We start from the raw sequence: 22734 nt of genomic DNA, 5'->3' as shown, positions 1-22734 counted from the left end.
AGGATCTGAGTATCTATTGCAGTGACAGACATACAAAGTCACCTGTTGTCTAGCTGAGACCCAGGCTCACTATGGAGCCATCTAAGGTGTGCTGGGACCTGTGCCCAACCCTCCCTGCTTCCACCATAGACCTACTTCTCTTTCCTCACATGGGGCACTAATAACAAGAAGCTGGACCTTCCCACTCCCACTTCTTCTGCTTCCTATCCACATTCCTAAGGTTCTTGTTCCATCTTTCCTATTGTCATCTATCCCTGGACATTGGTGATATCTTCTGTTCAATGTTTTACTCTAAGACATTCATCATTAATGCTATCAATATTAAATGTTCCTGCTCACTCTTTTCCTCTGTTCTGCCCACATTTCTCTCCCCCAAGACAAGGGTGGTGAGATGCAGCAGGCTGGATTATTGACTCACAGTCCCAGAGAAGGTTTAGCCTTTCCCTAGGATGCTCAGCAGAGTGAGGAGGGGGGTGGAGATCACTAATGATGTAGGGGACACCTTCTTCCCCACTTCTGCTGGGGAGAGGGAAGCCATCAATGTCCTAGCCTGGGGCTCCCACTTTGGTTTCCTAATTGCAGTTACTTTAATAGAAAAAAGATGCATACTTTTTTTTTTTAGAAAAAAATAATAATGTCTTGATTTGAAGGGTAAAAAACATATTCTATATAGTTAAAGCAGAAATGCACTACACAAATTACATGTACTATACATTCTTAGCAACAGTTTTTATCCTGTTTTTTACAGTCTTTATGAGGTAGAAATTAGTATACATTCTATGTCATTTTTTTCTTTTATTTTTTATTTAAACACAATCCAAGTCTACCACGTACATGACAAGAACCCATTATTTGAGCCATCACTGCCACCCAGGATCTGCACCAACAGGAAGCTGCAGTCAGAGCTGGAGCCAGGTATTCAACCTAGGTACTCCAATGTAGGATTCAGCATTTTAATTGCTAGGCCAAATCCCTGTCCTTATATTATTCACAGTGTTAAATATATTTTATTCTAATTATTTATATTACATAAACAAATAACTTATCAAAAGTTAAAAAATGTAGCTGGCATCACGGCACAGTGAGTTAAGCATTCATCTGTAATGCCTGCATCCCATATCTGAGTAACAGTTTGAATCCTGGATGCTTCACTTTTGATCCAGCTTCCTGCTAAGACATCAGGGAAAGCAGCAGATGATGGTCCAAGTGCTTAGAGCCCTGCTATCCTCATGAGACCAGGATGGAGTTCCTGGCTCTTAACTTCAGCCTGGGTAAGCCTCATAATTGTAACCATCTGGAGAGTAAACCAGTGGATAGAAGATTTTTCTCTCTCTGCCACTCCTTCTTTCTCTGTCACTCTGCCTTTAAAATAAAAATAAAATAAATCTTAAAAAACAGAAAGTTTAAAAGAATCAAAAATCATTGTTAATTTGTTGTGACCTATGGCAGATTGTATTATCAAATATAATTTTATATATTTATAAACATGTATGTGATATGCCTGCATAAAATGGGGCTTCAAAAGTTCATGGGAAATGGAATTAAAAAATAATTCTAATTTCCCACAAACTTTTTGAAGCCTCTTTATAATTACTCATGTCTTCTCAATGGAGAGTGGAATATAGAGATTTATAAAATGCAAACAAAATTTTGCTTATCTTTAAAAAATCTAGTTTCCAAATAAAATACCAAAAAAAACTTCAGCAAGATAGAATCCAAGCCATTTGAACTGTTTCTTTCTTTTTTTTAAAAAAAATATTTTATTTATTTATATGAGAGGCAGAATTACAGACAGTGGGAGAGAGAGAAAGAGAGAAAGGTCTTTCGTTCACTGGTTCACTCCCCAAATATCCACAACAGCCAGAGCTGCACCGATCTGAAGACAGAAGCCAGGAGCTTCTTCCAGGTCTCCCACACAGGTGCAGGGGCCCAAGGACTTGGGCCATCTTCTACTGCTTTCCCAAGCCTATAGCAGAGAGCTGGATGGGAAAAGAGCAGCCAGACTGGAACTGGTGCCCATGTGGAATAATGGCACTCCAGGCGGAGGATTAACCTACTGAGCCACAGTGCCAGCCCCTGAACTGTTTCTTAACCTCAGATTAAATTTTACCATTTTCTATGAAAATAAACTCTGTAATTTAAAAAGTAATAAGTTGTAGAGACATTAATGAGAGAGAGAAGAAAGGAACTTCCAGATTTTCTGCATTTTCTGTGCCTACTGAACCATAAAGAACCAAAAGTCATTATAATAATCCTTAAATATTGTGAGATTGTAAATAATAATAATAGAACAATTCATTATTTTATTCCTTTTAGTGTTTTTTTGTTCTACTTAATACCATTGGTTGAACTCCTCTTTAATTAACACACAATTATTCTTAGGCATTTAAATTTAACTGAAAAGTGATCCCTGTTAAATATAAGAGTAGGAATAGGAGAGGGAGGAGATATACAGTTCCGTACATACTCAATCGGACTTACCCTTAATGGCAGAGTTAGAAATGTGCCAGGAGATTCCAATTCAATCTCATCAAGGTGGTATGTAACAATGCCATCTCACTAGTCAAAGTGATCAGTTTCAGTTCACAATTGATCGTAATGATAGGATTAAGTGTCAAAAGGATCACATAAACAAGATTAGTGTCTGCTAATACTAACTGATAGAATTAAAAAGGAGAGAATGATCCAACATGGGAAGCTGGATACACAACAGACTCATAGAATGGCAGATGTCCTAAACCGCACTCTGGCCTCAGAAACAGCCCTTACAGCATTCGGATCCGGCTCAAAAGCCCATGAGAGTATTTCAGGCATGGGAAGCCAAGATACTGTGGCAGAAAAAAAGAAAAAAAATGACCTAAATGAAAGATCTCTGTGAGTGAGATCCCAGTAGAAAAAATGGAGCCATCAAAGAAGGAGGTAACTTTCTCTGAAGGGAGGAGAGAACTTCCACTTTGAATATGGCCTTGTCTAAATAAGATCAGAGTTGGTGAACTCAAGAGGCTTCCATAGCCTTGGCAGCTCATGACAAGAGCCTCGCGTGATTACTGACATCATAAATAAGAGTGTCAATTGTTAAATCAACAACAGGAGTCACTGTGCACTTACTCCCCATGTAGGATCTCTGTCCTTAACGTGTTGTTCTATGTGAATTAATGGTAAATCTACTACTAAAACACTACTCTATACTTTGTCTGTGTAGGTGAAAACTGTTGAAATCTTTACTTAGTAAATACTAAGTAGATCTTCTGTATATAAAGATAATTGAAAATGAATCTTGATGAAGAATGGGATGGGAGGAGTGGGAGATGGGATGGTTGTGGGTGGGAGGGAGGTTATGGGGGGAAAAGCTGCTATAATCCAAAAGTTGTACTTTGGAAATTTATATTTTTTAAATAAAATTTTTTAAAAAAGGAAGAGCGAACTATAGCCAAATGTTCCTGAATTTGGAACCTGATATAAAGTGATCCTTTGATCTTAAGTGACAAAGGCAGTGAAACAAGACAATAATAAAAATGTGACCATCTAAAAATAATAATATTAGGCCTATAATTTTATTTTTTTAAATATTTATTTTATTTTTTGAAAGAGTTACAGAGAGAGGTAGAGACAGAGAGATAGGTCTTCCATCAACTGGTTCACTCCCCAGATGGCCGCAATGGCCAGAGCTGTACCGATTCAAAGCCAGGAGCCAAGAGCTTCTTCCAGGTCTCCCACACAGGTGCAGGGGCCCAAGGACTTGGGCCATCTTCTGCTATTCTAGGCCATAGCAGAGAGCTGGATCGGAAAAGAAGCAGTTGTGACTAGAACCGGTGCCCATATGGGATGCCTGCACTTCAGGCCAGGGCCAGAGCTGAACCAGTGGAGTGAACCATCAGACGGAAGACCTCTCTCTGTCTATACCTCTCTCTGTAACTCTTTCAAAAAAATAAAATTAATCTTTAAAAAAAAAAACCCTTATATTGCATTTCTATACAAAACTAATAAAGAAACAGATTTATTTTTTAATTTTCTTGATGACAAAGTAAAATGTATCCAGAAAAATCAATGTCTAGTGATTCTTAAAAAAAAAAAAAAAAACAGAATTTTTTACATATTGGCATAGAAATCTTTGTATAAGATTTAAAGTTGAAAAATTATATTTGTTTAGAAAGATTATAATACCTAGTAATCCCATATTAGCAGTATCAAAGTTTGTGTTAGTGAAAATAATATATGTACTTTCATCCATATAAAGGCATAAAGGACTATCCAATTAATCCTTCACATTTTTTTCATTGATTGCATCACCAAGGCAATTGCAGCAAATGCCAATTTAATTTCATATTTAGATACAGAATAGCTCATAAATTATTTAAAATTAATGTAGAATTATTAGATCTGAAATTTTTAAATGAAAAATGTAAGATAACTAATTTTGGTATAAAATGTGTGAACCAGAGAAAACACATTTATATACTCACCAATACAGGTAGGTAAGGAATCATTCCACTGGGCCAAAGAATTGGGCACTGTATCACACCTAATTGCTGTGGATCCATGGAGAATATATCCTGGATTACATTCAAAAAGAACTAATGAACCAACTGCAAATTCATTGCCAATTCTTCTTCCAAATCTTGGTTCAGGTACAGAACTGCACTGTGTGGAACTTGTCCTAGGAACAGCTGTATACAAATAATTGTTGATTTTAGTTTCATATTTGTTAGACGAATACAGATTTTAAAAGTAACTTTACAGAGTTCAAAGAAATCTTTACTTTGTGTCAGAACTTTAATTTAAAAATTGTATACATTTCTAATTAAATCTCATACTAAATAAAGTTACAATTTAAAATGAATTTTAATAGCTTTCTTTGTTTTATTAAACATCACTATGACTTTTTCCTTTTATTTTATGATTTTAATATAAGAAAGTAGTTTCAGTTTATTACAAAATAATTTTTAAATTTTTTAAACTTTGAATATCAAGTTGAGAAAATATGTCACATTACATGAAATAATTTTGCACATTTATTCAGTATTTTGTTCTGAATGTAAACTTTAAAAAAGCAATCAATTATTAATTTTACATCATGTACATAAATTTAGTTTGCAAAACATGTTCGTTATTAACACAATCACTACATTAAAACTAATCAGAATGTAAGTCAGACAGATTAACAACAATAAAAGCATATACTTTAATAATCATGCAATATCAAATTTGAATTGCTTTAGGCTTTGTACATATATGTCCTTGAATTGTGCCTTTTTATTTATTTATTTTTTGGTTCAGTAAGAAAGAATGATAACAGGATGTTTTTTCTTTTTAAATCACATACAAATATGAATAAAGAGTTGACAGTAGCCAAAAAATGATAAGATGAATTCCTAATAGGTTAATTCTTCTTATGTGACATCAGTAAGTATAACTTCATTTGTTACAGTGCCTTTTTAAATTTATAAAACCACAAATTGGTTAAGGATAATATACCATTAAAATAAAAGTATTACAGTATAACCAACTGATAAATAGGATTAAGTGGGTGTTAAAATATCAAATCATGTATGTTTATAAATTTATTTGGAATAAAGTTTATGCTTGGCAGGACTGACCATGTGATCATAAATAGTTCAAAAAACTTTCAGATGATGGCTCTTAATTTAGTTTAATGATGATGTGGAAGATTACAAAAAGTAAGAATTAATTATAAATGGGCTTCCTATTGTACTAAATACTTTCATAATTGTGAAGAAAGTTTCTATTCTTCTGAGAGAATCAGAAACTGTAATTTCAGAAAGGAGCAATGATTCCTTTGTCATGTCTAAGTATATCAAGACAACGGATAGAATTTATTTTATTTAAAGTACTAGACTATGAGGAAAACTGAAAATGTAAACAGTAAAGAATATTCAGAAAAATACAGATGTCTTGAAATCAAAATATTGGAAAGTGGGAAACCAGACATTTAAATTGAGATTAATGAAGCAGTAAGTCTTATTTGACATTGATCAAAGTGATGTTCTAGTGATGGGGAGGAGAAAGGGTAAAACTGCTTAAAAAACAAAACAGAGACCTTTTCTCTCTCCTATATGGTTATGAAGATCTCATTATGCAATAACTCTGAACATAACATGGAAATTTATATCATTCCTTAGTGTGTTTCTAGACTACAGGGTCACTTACCTTGATAAACAAAGTGAAATCCCTTAGCTGTTATTGGTCCAACTGATGTAAATCGAATTGTGATCTGATTACCTGAACTCAGTGGAAGTGATTCTCCTACTCAACAAAACAAACACTAAGATATCATAAATAATTTTCATTCAGTAACCCTAACAAATTATATTATTTTACACTGTCATTTGAAAATGTCAATCTATGTTCTATCAAATTACTTTAAAATATCCTACTGCTAACGACATATTTTCTTTGGGTTTAGCTTCAATTGTAACCTTTTTACCAGAAGCCTTAAATTACATTTTGATACATATTGCCTTGTTCTTCAAAGAATTCTTAAATATTTTATATTACATTATACACCACAGACTAAGTGATTAAATATTAAATTTACTTGATTACAAACCCAGAAAATAGTTGACTATATTTTTATTAAGCTTTTGAGTTACTCTTCATTGTGTTTCTATTCTTAAAAAAAGTGATTCTATTTTCAGTTTACTTTATATCTAATATGGATGACATAAATCTCAACTTTCACTGCAATACTAATCAAAGTCAGTCTTTAATCAATAACTGATGCATTGGCAGTTCTATTAAAGGATACCTGAATGGGATCCTGAGAGGGAAGATAACAGAGAAGATTGCTGAGTTGGCCCATCATACACCTCAACAACATCGTGGAGTGATGTCTGGAAAAATACAAACTGGCCAAACACCACTGATCAACAGGAACCAGGAGAAGCAAACAAATCACCAACCATCCAAAAATAAAAACAAAAACAAAAACAAAAACAAAAAAATAGAAAGAGGAGGAGAGAGAGAACAAAGTATTACAATATAATAGTCATCCTTTTTTTTTCTACCTTTAAAAAAAGGATAGTTGCCAATTGCTTGATATTCCTGACACAGGTTTTTCAGGTCATAAAGATAATGACTATGACCTAGAAGCAATAAAATTTTAATAAAACTATGAAAAAATAAATGTGTATAGCATTTAATGTAGATAAGAAATCATAAGGTTGGTGATTAATACTTTATAGTAACTACTTTTGGATTTTCCCAATGATAATTTTATTCTTTTCACTTTGTGACTCTCTTCTCTTTTTCTAATTTTTCTTCTCCTCTTTTAGATGAGATAGACAATGACTTAATTTGGGGGATTTTGTTTAACATTGTTCTTAAAATGGTATTCCATTATGAGACTAATAGTTTCACTAGAAAATATCAGCAAGACCCATTACAGGAATAATGTTAAAATTCTGTTCTAATTTAAAAATGATTCCTAAACATTTATTTTTAATCTCCTGCCAAAATATAGAAATATTATTGATGATTCCTTGGCAATTGAGCTATTATAAATCTTTTTAAAATGATTACAATTTCATGCAAGTACAATTTTGTAGCACTTGCTAAAGGAACTCTACATGTTTCTTTTTACTTCATTTTGTACTAATCCTTTCACTATACTCTACATTTATATGCAGAATTTATCTAAACTTCAAAGAAAGAACCAATTCCAGAGTGAAAATCAGTTTTCTGTTTAAAAAAAAAAATAGATTTTAAAAATATTTTTAAAACATGTCAATTTAAATAGAAAAATCGTAGGGTTAAAGAGAGCATCAATATTTTTAAGAATTAATACTGTAAAAACAAAGTCACTTTTACAAATTTAAGATGATATTAAGTTAAATTATATATTTTTCTGTGTATACATATTTATTTTTAAGGATCCGATAGGTATTTTACACCTCAAATCAAGGTTATGGATATTAGCTGGTTGTTCCTATGAAAATAGTAATTTACTTGAAATATGTTGATTTTTGTTTACAAACATAGATATACACACAATACTGTAAACAAAGCTACATTTATATTTTTGGTTTGAAAAATAAGCTGGTGATCTCAGTCCAGTTCTTAGTAGAGTAAAAAATGAATATGCTAGCAAGTGCAATATCATTGCTTTGAATGATTTCTGAATATTGATGTGGAAAAATCTGTACATATTCCCCTTTAAAATAGTTCCTAGAATTTATTAAAACAAATTTATGTTTTGAATAAAGCATATATTTGCAGTGAAATATTCTTTTGGTTTACCACTCATGTAAAATGTTGAGACTTTTTCAAGATTCTAAATTTGGTCCAACAAATTTCAAGCTATTTCAAAAATACTCCAAAAAAATGAAGAAAGGTTTTTATTTTTGAATTTGTTTTGATGGATGTTTGGATGATTTTACATGTGTCTTTAAAGGGGTCTATAATATAATGCAGGTGTTGCCATTTCTTTACCAAATGTAAAAATCATATTAATCAAATAAATCAGTTTAATCACAGAAACTTTGTTTTATTGATATACTACACAACAAGCCTCTTGACATTTAAATTAATTCTCTCTCTAGTCCTTTTGGGAAGTCATTGAGAAAAACTAATGATCAACAGCCTTCAACTCTTTCTGGTTAAATATATCACATACTCTATTAAGTCATGCAAAATTTTCAAGCTAGCTGCTACATTTATAAACACTCAAAACAACCCAAATATTTATTTTGGGCTTCTTTTCTAATATGGAAAGATTATGAGCATGAAGCAAAACAAAAAGTTCCAGTTCTTTTTCTTGTCTTTAGGCCTCAATTGTTGCCTTTCTACCAGGGAAGATGGGTTTTACATCACCTGTAAAATCGGTGTTCAGACTACAACTATTAATGAAACATTCATTACCCTGTTTTCTTGTACCAGGTTAACTAAAGAAAGCCATATGTCATATTCTTTACAGTGTTGTTAGTAATTTGTAGTGGTGATTTGTTATAGTGACTCTGAAGTAAGGATGTGGAGAGTTGAATCTTACCCAATCAACAATGAGCAAGCCACTCATCTACTGTAATCAAATTCACAATAATTTGGGCAATTGAAATTTTAAATTCAATGTATATTTTATTATTTAAAAAGTTAGTTTTGATTTTATCAAAGAAACATTTATAATACATATCTATTAAGTTACTTTTTAGCATGAAAAATCATGGATATTTGTATAATTGATTTGATTTTCTACTCATTATCAGACTAAATATTGTCTCATTAAACTGATATGTTACAAACCCAAATCAAGTGCACACTTCTCAATCAGAAATCACAGGAAATAAACTGCTTCCCCTTTGACTTTGTAAATGCCTTAATGTACTTGGCTTTCTTTTGTGCAGATAGCAATGGGTCTTCTACTTCTAAACTATTCTGATGGGCAAAAACACCCTTTGCTTGGTTTAAACTGACATAAAGAAAATTTGTGAGAGACTTAGAACCAAAAGATTACTGGTTATTGGTTGTTTGAAAAAAAGTCATTGTCAACACAGCTGGATCACTTTTGGTTATGGAGGTTGTGGTATAATACAATGGATTATTTTCTATTGAACAGATCTGTCGCATCTATTTGTAAATTCGTTTCAACATTCCATTATCATTCTCTCTTTCATCTCTGCCTTTCCCTCTATTTTTGCTTTCCCCATCTCAAGCTGTGTAACTGTGAATATGCTATATCTTGGCTATTTAGTGTATCCCAAAGGCCCATGTAATAGGTACCTTACCCCCAAAGTCTTTTGCTAATAGTTAATGGGTTAGTGTTTATAGTAGTAGAGTAAGGGTCAATATTTAATCCAGTTATGTGCTTTGAAGGTGAGGTCCATTTGAAGTGATGAGATTGGATTGGGTTGTCAAAGTGGGGCACTCATGATTCAATCATAGTCACCTCAAGACCACATGGACATGGAGATGAGTATGCTCCCTGTCTCTGTTTCCTGGCTGGACATATGATCCTTCCTCTGTTCCCATTATCCAATTATCATCACCAGTAGACACCAGACAATTGGAGCCACCTGGCCTTTGAAGGTGAACGACCAAAATCATGAGCCAAAATAAACTTCCCTTATAATTTGCTTCTCTCAGGTGTTTGTTACATTGTCAATATTGACTAATGTTCTACATATCTATCTATAGCTATCAAATCTATGTAACTATCTATCCACAGGTCTACACAATTTATCTGTCAATTATCTATCATAAAGTACTGTAAGATCTTAATGGATCCCCTAAAATTTTAACTTAGAGCTAAATAAATTTTTTGAAAGATTTATTTTATCTACTTGAAAGGCAGAGCTACAGAGAGAGAGAGAGGAAGAGAGAGAGAGATCCTCCAGCTCTTGGTCCACTCCTAAAAAGGCTGCAATGGCCCAGGCTGAGCCAGGCCAAAGCCAGGAGCCAGGAGACAGGAGCAAGAAATCAGGAGCCTCATCCAGGTCTCTCACATGGCTGTATGGGTCCAAGGAGCTGCATGATCCCCCACTGCTCTCCTAGGCACACCAGCAGGGAGTTGGATCAGAAGCAGAGCAGCTGGAACAGGAACAATGGGATACCAACACTGCAGGTGGTGGCTTAACCCATTACATGGGGCCCCATCTAAATAAATTTTTGATATGTGTATGCATTATATTTGCATTAAATCAATAATTAATGCTTTTTAAAATCATCTTTTAACAATAATCTAGGCACTAATTCAATTTCTGGATCATGTTTTTATTTTCAGAATCACAATTAGCATCCAAATCCTGGACTGATTATGGCTTTTCTCATGATTATCAAGTTATCTCCAATTTCTTAGTTTCCAGAGAAACAGAATTCCCTGCATCTCATCTCCAAGCATCTTTCTCTTTCTCTGGAAGCATACATATGGATATCAACAGCACTTTTCTGCTACATGCTAAAGTAGGCTCTGAGCATCAATCTGTCTTTTAAGGAATGTTTTTTCTTCTTTAAAAACATAATTGGTGTTAAAATAGTCTTTAACTGTCTAAAAATAATTTTTATAATATTATATGTATTACAGCAAGCTAGGAAAAGGAGCAAAATGGGAACCTAGTAAGGTAAAAATAAAATATTTATACAAAGAGTCATATTGAAATAATCTGTCTTTATGCCTGAAGCTACTTCTGAACCTCTCATTTTCTATATATCTTATTCTTGAATAGTGCTTATTAATTCAACCTATATTAGTTGATTCTGTCCTATAATGTACCAGGAGTTAAATAGCAAGGTTAAGAAAATGACCAATACAGATAGGGAACCTGCTTTTAAATATCATTAATGATATTTATGCTTACTGAGGTGGCAGCTTACCTTTATTCTTTCTATGAAAAAAAATGTTAGAATAGTTAATCAAATTAAGTATAAACCAACAACGTGGTTATCTTTCCAGGTAGATTATTTGCGAAACATTTAAACTTGTTCCTCAAAGCAAGTTCTGTACCAGCCTCTAATGGATAATGCTTAGGGGGGATTCAAACATCCTTTTTAAGAAATCTATAGCTTAAATTTTTTAAAAAGCACTTTAAAATTCTGCATAGAGCTCTTAAAGAGGACCTTTAGTTTATACCATATTGATAGATTATTCAACTCAATTTGAAAATTTTGTCCTAGTTCATATACTGCCTGATGAGCAAATAAAGTCAAAATGAGATAAGGCACTGTGCCCATCTACTCTTCTTTGTAAATATATTTCATTTTTATAATATCATATCCAGCAAAGATAGAGAGGCAAGGTTCTGTATACTGTGAAGGTCTGCATGGGGTAAGTTTTCATTTAACAAAATTTCAGGAAGCATTTGTTTCCTATTCTACACCAAAATATTTCATATCCTGTCTTGTTTGGTCTCCTTCATGTAATTTGGCTATACATTTTCACTTGTCCTTGTTGTATTTGGAGTTGAGCTCAATTTCTCTCTTCCTACTGCTAAAATTTCATTGCAGTGGTTTCTATACCTGTGCTGATTGTATAGTCTCATCTTCTATTCTTCAACAGTTTAATGAACAACTGTTTTTTAACACTGTATAAGCAAACCGGGAACTTTCAGAAGTCACATTTAATTTTTGTGCCATCGAAATAATTAGCTAGTGCATTGTGTAGAGGCCCACTGATTTAGCAATTAATTAACTCTAAATGAGGATAATAAAACAAATATGGACACGATTACTGTTATTCAGGGATTAAGACTAGAGTCACTGAATTAAAAAGGAAAATTGAATTTATGCAAATAAAGAGTGGTTTCAATTTTGTATTTGTTCTTTTGTCTCAGAGGGAATGCTTCTGAGTATCCAAATGGCAAGTCAGTGTGAGACGGGAAAAATAAACTCAGAATCAGACTGCATGGTTAAGGGAACTGATACAACAACTTCTATGGAAGGTGATATGTAGTCAAAATTAAAAGTTTTAAGAGGTTGTGATAATTTTATGCTTGATTAAAATTTGTTTTGATATAGATATATGTGGTAAGGCAAGGTGTAATAGGCAAGAACCAAGGATTCCTATTCTGGAATCAGACTTCCTAGTACATAGGACAAATCTAATGAGAAGTTACTTCACCATTCTATGCCTCAGTAAACTAGGGTTAATAAAGATATCTAACTCTGAGGGCTATCATGAATATTATATAAATGTATACTTCTAAAAAACTTTTAACAGTGCCCAAAACATAGTAGTAAATATTAGCTACTAACACCTCAGCTATATGTATGTAACACATAGAGAATTAACAGCCTATATAATATAAATATACTATAATATCACTAATAACTAGCTATAATTGTATGTGCAAAAGTTAGCCAAGGTTTTTTTTTTAATTAAAAATATATTTTCATTTTTATTTTGAAATGAAGACAGAGAGGTATTTTAGCAGAAGGAAGACCCAAATGACCACTTCCCAAATGACCACAATAGTCAGGGTTAGGCCAAGCCAAAGTTGGCAGCCAGAAATTCAATGAAGGTCTCCCAAGTGGAGGGCAGGTACTGAAGCACTTGAGGGATCACCTGCTGCCTCACAGGGCATGCATCAGTCAGAAATTGGATCAGAAGTGGTGCATCTGGGAGTTGAACCAGGCACACTGATACAGGATTTGGGCAGCAACCTACCAGCTATGTCAAATGCCTGCCCTGCTTTAGTTAGTATTTGATGTTAACATATTCTCTCTCATTCTTTGTATTTTTTTTCAGAATTTTTTAAAGATTTATTTATTTGAAAGTCAGAGTTACAGAGAGTGAGAGATCTTCCATCCCCTGGTTCACACCCCAGATGGCCACAATGGCCAGCACTGGGCCAGGCTGAAGTCTGGAGCCAGGAGCTTCTTCCAGGTCTCCCACGTGGGTGTAGGGGCCCAAGCACTTGGCCATCTTCTGCTGCTTTTTTCCAGGCTGTTAGGAAGGAGTAGATAGGAAGTGGAGCAGCAGGACACAAACTGACATCCATTTGGGACACTGGTTTAGCAAGTTACAGCTTTACCTGTGTGCCACAACACTGGTCCCATCTCTGCTTTTTATACATGCATATTTAATATAAATGACAGAGATTATGATGAGTATTCCAGTTATTTTAATTAAGATTATCTTTAGACTTCAAAATGGTTACGCATGTCTCTATTGACTTGGTTTCACATTCTATCCTTCTGAAGTGTAATTATCAGTCCCCCCTTTTTTTTGTGGTAAGAAAAGGGGAGTAAGGTGAGAGAGAGCTTTCTACTTCTGTTTTTGTTTAATCCCTCCATTTTCTATTCCTCTGCTGGAAGGCATTAAAAATCCATTACAAAAGAAATAGATCCACACAGATGGGAGTCTGGGCAGGAAAAAATAATTGAAAACATGATAAATTCATATTATATCTCAGCTTGATTCGCAATGTGTCTGTTATCCCTTTTGCTAATTCAACACATTCTTTTGAATTCTAAGGTTTATTTCAATGAACATATTAGTCAGTCAGCTGGTTTGTGGCACAGCTAAAAATTTTGTAAGAAGCCAACCATGTTTTGCTCAGCTTGTGTTTTATTCATCAACACAAAACAGATGAAAATACACACATGCATCCACACCACTAACAGAAATGAATAAAATTCCAATCAAAGATGTACTTGGAACAGCACTTGATTATGTGTGAAAGCAAAAAAAATTATTGGTAACATAAGCTATCAAAATTTGGATAGATTTATATGAGTTTTGTCTCAGGATTTCATCTTGTATGAATATTTCAAGAGACTACTTTAGGAATTCTCATGCATGCAAAAAGGCTTCCATTTTAAATCGTATAATACAGAGCTGTTTGCATGCTGTATGCCCTGAACTATAAAAAGTACTTCTTATGTAAATAGTTAAAAAGGTTGCAATTTTGGTTCATTATATCACTGGAATATCTCACACCTTTAAAGGTTTTATCATTTAAAAGTGATTCTAAGATGTTTAGTTAACATTTTAATTATATGAAATAATGTATAAATAAAAGTTAACTATTGTCAAAATTTATTCCCCAAAGCATAGGAAAAGCAGAATTTTTTAAAGTCCAACTTATTTTTAAAATATTATCATGCAACAAAAAATCTGGGTACATGTTGTATTAATTAATATAATGATTATATTTTTGAAGCTATATATTTTCCACATATTTGTTAAAATTCATATACTCAATGTTATTACCATAGTACAATGGTCATATACTATTAACTCACGATGAGGTACTTCATAATAATACAGTATTTTAGTGAAGACCATCTTGTAATTACCCACAGGCTACCAAGTGCAGTAGCATGGTCCCATTCTAGATGCTGGAGCTAATATTCCCATAGAGCAAAAAATCTAGAAATCCTAGGTAGGTAGCCAATAGAGTACAATGAAGTCATTCTGGCTCTGAAAATAAACGTGCCAAAAACCTAAAAATGTGTTGCAGTTTTATAATAATTTAGAAATAAAGGACATTATTTTTAAACTTCTTGGATCTAACTACAGTTCTTGACTGTCTAGTAACTTAGTAGCCCCAGGAACAAAAGTCCCTTTAAACTCACAATGATAAATGAGATCCTAACTTATCAGTTAGCCACTTTTATGTGTGTTACTTCTGTCAATCCATTATCGAGGTTTACTCACTAAATCCATCATGTCTAATTTAAGGCATTGCTCTAAAGCTAGCTTTCTGTTCATATTGTGACCATTTGCCATAGTATCAACACTCCAAAACTACCTATTCGACATATTTTAGACATAGAGACATTATAGGAACCATAGTATAGAAAATACAGTTTGATTTTATTTAACTGTTCCAGAAGCAAACATCTACGTAATTGTAAGCCAGCAGTTTATCTACAATTTGTAACATTTCCCAACAGTTTAGAATCAATTTGGTGTTTTTCAATCGCTGAAATAAAGAAAAGCATAAGAAAATTCTATTGCATGTTTAAAAGAATTAAAATAACAAAATAACAAGTTTAAGGTGATAGAATATTTTATTAACATTGTTATTTTGAACTAATTTTCAGTTTGGATGAGTGTTTTTGTTTAATAATCCCTAAGATGTTTTTTCTCTATGTTTGGCAAATTCCAACTAGGTCCGACAGATTTAGGGCAGGAAAATACTTTCAAATATATTATAACTTGTGTGTATTTTTTAGATTATAGCCATTTTCAAACATATACCAAGTAGAGAGAATGATAAAATAAAAACTCTTGAACCCATCTTAAGGAATTCTAACATTTTGTCAGTCTTGTTTCATTAGTCTTTTCCTATCTCCCATGTGTTCTCAATGTGGGGATGCTTTAAAGCAATTCCTGACATCATATGAGTTTTCCATAAACACTTCAGAATTTCTAACGGAAAACAACTTACAAAGATAACCACAACATGACTATGAGGTCTAAAGAATCAACAATGCATTTCTTTTGACCATTTTATTGATTTTTCTTCCAAAAGGAGAGACTTTTTGCAATTAGTTTGATCAAATCAGAATCCAAAGTCCATACATTTCCTTTGGTTGATGGGTTACTAAATTCTCTTTTAATGTATAAAATCTCTGACCCCTATCATTTTAATGACATTTACTATGAAAAAAATATGGTTCTTTGGAAGACATAAAGAAAAGATTCAACTGATCATTTTTTTTTTTTAAACTGTCATTCAGAGTTGGCCAAGAGTTACTTTTATGAAGCTGCTATAAGCAAATACTTTGTTCAGAGGACAACTCTGGAGGTGAGAGGACTGCTAAGTCAATAGGTCTCCAGGTCCCAGAACTCTCATTTCAATCAGAAAAGTTTTGTATCGCTTCTCAGCCTTTTGGCTAAGATCAAGTATAGAAAAGCTTTGTTTCTCTCTGCTGTATACATAGGGCTTTAACACACAGCTGTGCATTAAGCCTAGATTCAGTCTCTTGCTAAAAGTGAATTATTTACTCAGCATATTGTTTCCCACACATATGTCACAATTTTCCTACAAGCACAGCATTCTGACTCTCTTACTTCTCAAAGTTCTATTGCTTAAGGACTCTAATTTTTTTTTTTAAATTTTATTTACTTTATTTGAAAGTCTGAGAGACAGAGATCTCTCATCCACTGGTTGATTCCCCAAATGCCTGCAACAGCAAGGGCTGGAACAAGGCTGAATCCAAGAATCAAGAGCTCAATTCTGATCTCTCCCATGGGCAGCAGGGACGCAAGTCCTTGAGTCATTGCCTATTGCCTACCAGGGTGCACATTAACAAGAAGCTAAAATTAGGAGTGAAGCCAGGATTTGAACTCATTCAGCAGCATCTGAAGTGGTCTCTTAACTGCTGTGCCAAACAGCTGCCCACAACGGCTCTTTAGTAGGCAGAAATTAAAGCTGTTTTAGGTCGACAGATGGAGGGGTGCTTCAGAGGGCAACATTTTTAAAGGATGTCTCAGATTTTCCAAATATCATCACAAGTCATATCTTTAATTTGGGTTATAACCTTATCATTTTCAGGGTCATGCTTGTACATTTTCATAAAATAAGGGATTTCAAGCTCACTTATTCTTACTATAGATATAATTCTACCATGCTCTGATAGTTATTTCCTCAAAGTCCATTAGAAATGTCAAATTAAAGTGAGAGCATTTGGCACTGTTAGACACCTAGAAAATGGGGTGTTTCACACAGTCATTTGGTTACTAAATAAAAAACTATTTTATTAAAGGTATAATACTAATTTCCACTCACTAACCCCTTACTACATGTAATACATATCAGCTAGGTTGACACTCAAAAAAGCCTTTCAGATAGGCATTATTATCTACACTGCACGGATAAAAAATTAAAATGTTAATAAGCTAAGAGAATTATTGAAAAACTATTATTAAGCTAAGAATAGAGAATGATAAGACTTGAATTCATGGAATAAGAATTTACTTTGACCGATCCTGTCCCGCTTGCCCCTCTTCCAGGCCAGCTCTCTGCTGTGGCCAGGGAGTGCAGTGGAGGATGGCCCAAGTTCTTGGGCCCTGCACCCCATGGGAGACCAGGAGAAGCACCTGGCTCCTGCCATCGGAACAGCGCGGTGCGCCGGCCGCAGTGCGCCTACCGCGGCGGCCATTGGAAGGTGAACCAATGGCAAAAAGGAAGACCTTTCTCTCTGTCTCCCTCTACTGTCCACTCTGCCTGTCAAAAAAAAAAAAAAAAAAAGAATTTACTTTGAGTTTGGTCTCTTAACCATGTCCCTAAATAGCAGCCTGGAGTTTAATGGTAAACAGGTAGTCTTGAAAGTCCTCAAGAAAATCTTACTGTAGTAAATTAAGATTAACCCAATAAATAAGATCCATGATAAAGAATCAAAACTAGAAGGATAATTACTTTTGGTTAGCTTGTTGAGGAAGATGGGGAAATATTTTATATCATATTCATAAAGTAACTTCCTAAATGGCCAAATTGTTATGTAGTCATCATTAAAAATAAGAGTAAATTTGCTATATTGAAAAGATAGATATCATATATATCAAGATGTATTCTTGCATAAGGTATTAAATGCATTTTTAGAGGCAGATTTTAGAATTTAGAGGAGCAACATAATCTACCCACTAACTTTTCCTTTCATAATTATAACAAAACAAATGTTTGCCATAAACCACCTAGGATTTGTAGTCGTACAAACCTCAATTTGACCAGCTTTACTATTTATAGATTCTGTGACCTTGGACAAACTATAAATGCTTTCTGAATCTTTTCCCTAACCTGAAAAAATAGTAGCCTTTCCCCAGGATTGTTGTAGGGGTTAATCTGAAAAGTATATCAACAAGCTGGTACTTAATACATATCATAACACTCATATGTATATGTTTAATGACTTTTATTATTTCTTATCTTAAATATTTAAAAATTAATAAATCAGTAGTAATTGTAACAGAAAGAACTTAGAAATCTTAACCACGAAAACACATTGGAAGATACCTTAGCAGCCATTTGATTCCATTTATCAGTTGCTATACATCCTTTTAGTTCCTAAACTTTCCCCAGAGTATACACACATTTGCTGGGGACATGAATGAGTTACTGAAATAAATCTACAGAGGATGTACTTCTTGGAAAAGTAACACACTGAGTAGCACTAGAAGGCAAATGGCCTTATTTATCATAGTTAAAGTATTTTTTGAAGAAACTGCTTTAAGCCATTTGTCCATAAACAAATATAAAAATTTTGTACTAGTCTGGAAAGGTTTACTCTTCTAAATATACCTAAAAGCATATTTACCACTGTGGCTGTTTCAAAATCTTTAATGTTACTGTTGTCACAATCATCACTAATACTTTGAAACATCATTGCTATCACCATCATTATTAAATGAAACTGATATTCATGAATAATTCCATTCCAAATACCAATAATTTTATTAAATTATATACTATGTACCAAACACTGCACTAATTGCTGAGAAATATAAGGAAATTTTAGACCCATAAACAAGGTGATATTTCAGTTTTTCTTATAAAGATATTTTGATTAGAAAATTATTTAAGTATACATATGCAATTAAAGGAAATTTGAGACCTTATTTCCCTTCATGTGGTACACATTCGATTTTTATTTGGATCGGTATTAGTATTTTATAATATTTAGCACATTGACGTTTGTTTCTAGCTCCTGAATCAAAATTTTTGCATAGAGTAAAATCATTTAAATAAATTAATAGATATACAAGTATTATGTTTACACAGACCAGATGTTCACTGTATTAATACATCAAAATTTTGAGAGGTGGACGGACTCTAATAAACAACTGGCTCTCATAAAATTTTCACTATGATCAATTGCTGATATATGTCCACCAGCTAAGATTAGCCTTTCTCTACTCTCATATTGAATTTACCCAAAAGCTATAAACTATTGGTGTTAGATAGATATTTACCATCAGGTTGTTAAAGATTTTAAAGTGAATGTTTTCATGGAAACCATGCAGAAATAATAGTGCCCAAATTAATTCACATATCAATTTGAATTGAAATCATCATATTTAATGAAAATAACAGTATATTTTAAATGTAAAAGAGAATTCATGATCATGAAATTTAATTACTTAATAAATGAGGTAACTGAAGTACAGAAAACTTGAATGATTTGCAACAGCAATCTTGTAGGAAAATGCATTTTGAGATCCAATTAGAATAGAAAGAAACACATATCCCAGAAGGACTTGGAATTTCACTGAGAGAAAACAGGTTAAAATCCCTAGACATGAATAATTTAATTATGTCACCAGCATGAAAAATATTGTTTAATCTTATTATATCTATATCCTTATACTAAAAGCTATGTCCAAATCATTCATGAAGGTAGAGAAATAGGAAAAAGTGAAGAATTTGTAGTGAGGTGTAATATTTTTAAATAGAATGCGTATGTGAAGAACCCCAAATGACCCCAACAGCCAGAGCTGCACCAATCCTAAGCCAGGAGCCAGGAGCTTCTTCCAGGTCTCCCATACAGATTCAGCGGCCTAAGGACTTGGGCCATCTTCTACTGCTTTCCCAGGTCATAGCAGAAAGCTGGATCGGAAGACTCAAACTGGAGCTCATGTGGGATGCCGGCACTGTAGTCTGGAGCTTTACTGAGCCACAGCGCTGGCCCCTGTACTCTTATTCTTAATCTAATTAGTAATTGATTTTTGAGAATTCATTACTTTTTTTTTCCTGCCTCATTCTCATCAGATTTGAGCCTTTGCCTCGGTGCCACTGTCAAGGCAGGGGAAGTCCTGTCCTATTGTGTGATAAAATATTCAAGTTCCTGGTGTTTGTCTAGATATTAGAGAAGCTGTGAAGTGTAGACTCACTCTAAATATTATTTACTATTTAATAAGCTGTAATTCCATTGAAAATATTTCATATATATAAATTTTTCTTATATGTGCAAATTTTATTCAAAAAACTGTATAAAGTGTTTAGCTTTTTTAAAAAGCTGTGTGAAAAATGTGCATTGGATTCTCTTCAAAAGAGAAAATGGTTGAAAGTTAATCATTTTGTATCTGAATGCAAACTAACAAAAATAGCATCCCCTGCACTCCTCCAAACGTACTGGGAAGAAGAGTTAACTGTTTAAAGTTCAAATCAATGAAAACAGGGAAAAGATAAATTTAAAATGTGATTTCACATCTATTAATTTGCAAGTTATAACAGAAAATAAACTTTAAGAATATAGATTAATAATATGTTTTAATTAAATTTAAATATAATTTTTAAATGTTAACATTATCACTAGTAAAGATTTTATAAGAAATAAACTTTTCAAGGCCAGTGTGGCATAGTGGGTAAAGCTGCTGCCTATAATGCTGGCAACCTATATGGGCTCCAGTTCGAGTTCTGGCTGCTCCAGTTCTGATCCAGCTCTTTGCCAACAGCTTGGGAAAGTAGCGGAGCATGACCCAAGTATTTGGGCTGTGGCACCCACGTGGGAAACCCAGATGAAGCTCCTGGCTCCTGGCTTTGTTCAGCCATCTAGGAAGTGAAGCAGCAGATAGAAGATCTCTCTGTCTCTCTGTCTGCAACCCTGACTTTCAAATAAATAAATAAATATTTTTTTTAAAAAAAGAAAGTAAAGAAACTTTTCATGAATGACTTATGATGTTTTATGTGCTCATCAAATGGTTTATAAAATTGTTATGTTCTTAGAATTGTATCTATGAAATACAAGAAATCTCTTCTGTTTATGCTCCTAACAAAAAATGTTTAAGAAAAACATTTTAAAAATGGTTTTAAATCACTTAAAACAAATCACTTCAAAACATAAAGGGAATGTTCATTTTATTTATTTAATGAACAAAACTTTTTTCAGCAATCTGAATTTATAGTGTGATGAGTTTTAACACTTTGATTTTTTGTTTTTTGTTTTTTTTTAATATTTATTTGTTTGAGGCCGGCGCCGCGGCTCACTAGGCTAATCCTCCACCTTGCGGCACCGGCACACCGGGTTCTAGTCCTGATCGGGGCACCGATCCTGTCCCGGTTGCCCCTCTTCCAAGCCAGCTCTCTGCTGTGGCCAGGGAGTGCAGTGGAGGATGGCCCAAGTACTTGGGCCCTGCACCCCATGGGAGACCAGGAGAAGCACCTGGCTCCTGCCATCGGACCAGCGCGGTGCGCCGGCCATTGGAGGATGAACCAACGGCAAAAGGAAGACCTTTCTCCCTGTCTCTCTCTCACTGTCCACTCTGCCTGTCAAAAAAAAAAAAAAAAGAATATTTATCTGTTTGAAAGGCAGAGATACAGAGTAAGGGAGGAAGGGAGGGAGGGAGGGAGAGAGAGAGAGAGAGAGACAAAGATATCTTCCATCCACTGTCTCACTCCCCAAATGGCTGGGAGCTAGACTGGAAGTGGAACAGCCGGGACTCAAACAAGTGCCATATGGGATACTGGCCTTGCAGGCAGCAGCCTTACCTGCTATATCAGAAAGCCAGCCCCTAAAAATTTTATTTATTTAAATTTTCTTCGAAAGACAGAGAGAGATCTTCCATCCCCATCTGGTGGTTCCCAAACCTCTCCAAGTGCATCCTGTGCAGCTGAGACCAACATGTAGGGTCTCCTGTACTAACGTCACCCTCTTTTAAACACTGCAGTAAATAATGGCATAGCAAACATATTGGAAGAATCAGAAGAGATACTTTTCTAATATTCCTTCTTCCATATGATAAAACTATTTTCATTAACAATCACAAAATGAATAAATAGTACTGGCTTCAGAGAAATATTGACAGTGAGAAGAGAAATAAAACTAGATTCTTGGGGTGTTAAATTTTAAAATAAAATAAATATCATGGCTCAAAACAATAGAAAAAATCTAATGAAGTAATATTTTAAATAAATGAATGTAAGTTTTAAATGGGAAAGGACATTCATTGAATTTTGGTCTTTTGGATAAAAATTGGATAAAAAACTCCAAGTGGTTGCTAAGGAAGGCATAATTGAAATTGCCTGGCCGCCCTGTGGCACTTCTTCCTGTATGCTTAGGGCTCCAGACTTGAGAGGCTGAAACCTCCACTAGCATCTCCTAAAAATATTTTCTTCCTCACTTTAACGTTGTTTATGCTGTGCTCTCTGTGTGACTTCTTGCCTAGCAACTTTGAAGACTTGGTTCTGTGAAGCTATCACTGAGTATGCGCCATAATTATCTCAGAATTTGAGATTAAGGTCTGCTTAAAATGTTCTTTGTATCCACTGCTTATCTTAGTGAAGCAAGTTATTATTTTGAAATTTTTATTTAAATCTCTTTTCTACCACTACTTGAGATTGT

The 22734-nt window shown here is 33.9% G+C and overlaps 1 protein-coding gene across 2 annotated transcripts in view; it reads right to left on the bottom strand.

The window, feature by feature from the left end:
* The window catches only part of CSMD3 (CUB and Sushi multiple domains 3), a 1267615-nt gene that overhangs the window by 194969 nt on the left and 1049912 nt on the right, over positions 1-22734 (bottom strand). For both annotated transcript variants that reach the window (XM_062189471.1, XM_062189472.1), the window contains 3 exons: positions 6767-6880; positions 6169-6264; positions 4464-4667 (listed from right to left, as the gene is read on the bottom strand). In XM_062189471.1, coding sequence (XP_062045455.1) covers positions 4464-4667; positions 6169-6264; positions 6767-6880 — 414 coding nt within the window. The remainder of the gene's footprint in view (positions 1-4463; positions 4668-6168; positions 6265-6766; positions 6881-22734) is intronic.

Source organism: Lepus europaeus, chromosome 4, assembly GCF_033115175.1.
Source record: "Lepus europaeus isolate LE1 chromosome 4, mLepTim1.pri, whole genome shotgun sequence".
Lineage (NCBI taxonomy): Eukaryota > Metazoa > Chordata > Mammalia > Lagomorpha > Leporidae > Lepus > Lepus europaeus.
Note: the sequence above shows the minus strand (reverse complement) of the source record. Positions and strands in the feature narration are given on the sequence as shown.